Genomic DNA, 1,856 nt, shown 5'->3' on the forward strand with positions numbered 1-1,856 from the left:
CTATAGACTTCCACGAATTTCATCAACATCTTAGTAGCAAGCAAAAACTAAATATTGTGCTCAGAAAACCCAATGATCCTTGTTGACAAAGATGCAACGTAATGTAAACACAAGAATCACAAAACTTGGCACTACAATTGATTCAAGTTCAATTTTATATAAAAAACAATTAAGCAAAACTTCCTCGTTTCAGTGTTTCCCAATTCCCACCAAGACATGTATCATAAATCTGTTCGGCAACATTTAAACACCGCAATTCCTAAAACTCACTAACCCAAATTATCAAGTAAATAATATATGTTTCAAATATTTCCCTTTCATTTCAGCAATCTCTACCAAAACTTATCACGGATAGGAAAAAATATATGCAAGCAGAACAAGGGAGGAAAAATCCATATTTCCATAAAAGCCACTCGACTGAAAGCATCAGCACAGTTGTTTTCAGATAACAAAAGCATATAAGGAGATGAATCTGTAACAAAAGTAGCAGTTATGATTATTCTGAATCCAATGCAAGAAAAAAACCCCAACTTTCCATCACAATGGAGCCCTAGCTGTAGGGATCACCAACCCCTCTCCCCTCATTACGGGATATCCCAAGGCTTGGGCTCGGGGATGGCGACGACCATACCTTGCAGCTCAGGCGCGAGTACGACCTGGCATCCGAGCCTTGCGTGCTTGTTGAGGATCCGGTTCCTGGAGGCCCTCGTGAGCACGTACTTCTCGTCGTACGATGGCGGCGGGAGTTTTTCGAGCCATTCCTGCGCGATGTGGACCTCGCACTCGGCGGAGCAGGCGTCGATCTCCTCCAGCCGGTGGGAGGCCGGTTCAATGAGGCCGGAGTTCATCAGGGCGCGGACGAGGGTCTGGCCCGAGAGTCCCACCACCTCGCGCTTCTTTCCGTCGAGATCGATGGCAAAGAGCTTGACGATCCGGTCGGCGACCTTGGCGGAGGCGGAAGGGGCGGCAGAGGAGCACGTCCGGGCGACGGATTTGGAGAGGAGGGAGAAGGGGAGGGGAATTCGACGGAGAGCGGCGATCGCCATAGGTAGGATTTTGGTTTCGAGGGCTCGAGCGGGGAGGAGGAAGGAGGACGGGTGAGAGGGGACTGGCTTTTCTTGGGAAGAATAAGGGTAGTCCTGTAATAAAAGAATCATGCGAGGGCAATTGATCGTCATGAAAGAAATGAGCTTCCCGACGATAAACCGGGTTACGGGGTATGAAAGCATGTAATTTGATTATGCATCGAACACATTAATAGCGAACCATAACCACTTTCATAATAAATATAGTGCATGGGTCAACTTCTATACTTTTTTTTTTTTTTTTTTGTTGATGAAGAATTTTTCTTGAGTATTGGCGTCCTTTGAAGAGAAAAAGAAGAGAGCCACCATGGTGGTAGCCTGATGGTAAGGGAGCTTGGGTTCGAAACGTGCGGGCGTTGATTAAATCAGGGGACCGCATGCCCCATGCCCAGATGACTGTATGGATATGCTTTCTTTCCATCAGTACTGAGGTAGCGCTGGGGTGACGTACTCGCACGTGGATGGCCCAGTGAGGTTTTTCACGGCTTGGGGAGGGCATGCGGAAACTTGCGATTCGCATCGAACATTTTCTGATGGAAGAGGGGTCCAGTAAAAACTGCTACGTGGATGGAGTTCTGCCCCTCTCCCTCCCCTCCCATCCCATCCCATTCTTTACCAAATTAGGTTATGATATAATTACCTCACGCGCTATAAGATAATAATGGTACTGTGAAATGGTGAAATATTGATGTTGGATGATGGTAAAAGAAAGCATCTAAAGGGACCCAAATAGTGGCTCTTGATAGGTGAATCAATTAGCTAGCAATAGAG

At 46.7% G+C, this 1,856-nt stretch overlaps 1 protein-coding gene across 1 annotated transcript; it reads right to left on the reverse strand.

Annotated features, from left to right (window-relative positions):
* Window positions 1-379: 379 nt before the first annotated feature.
* LOC103706021 (ferredoxin-2, mitochondrial-like) lies at window positions 380-1,059 on the reverse strand. The gene has a single exon (XM_008789958.3). It carries the CDS (start codon window positions 1,044-1,046, stop codon window positions 585-587), a length of 462 nt encoding a protein of 153 aa, XP_008788180.1. The 5' UTR covers window positions 1,047-1,059; the 3' UTR covers window positions 380-584.
* Window positions 1,060-1,856: the final 797 nt, after the last annotated feature.

The sequence above is a fragment of the Phoenix dactylifera genome, chromosome 1 (genome assembly GCF_009389715.1).
Source record: "Phoenix dactylifera cultivar Barhee BC4 chromosome 1, palm_55x_up_171113_PBpolish2nd_filt_p, whole genome shotgun sequence".
Lineage (NCBI taxonomy): Eukaryota > Viridiplantae > Streptophyta > Magnoliopsida > Arecales > Arecaceae > Phoenix > Phoenix dactylifera.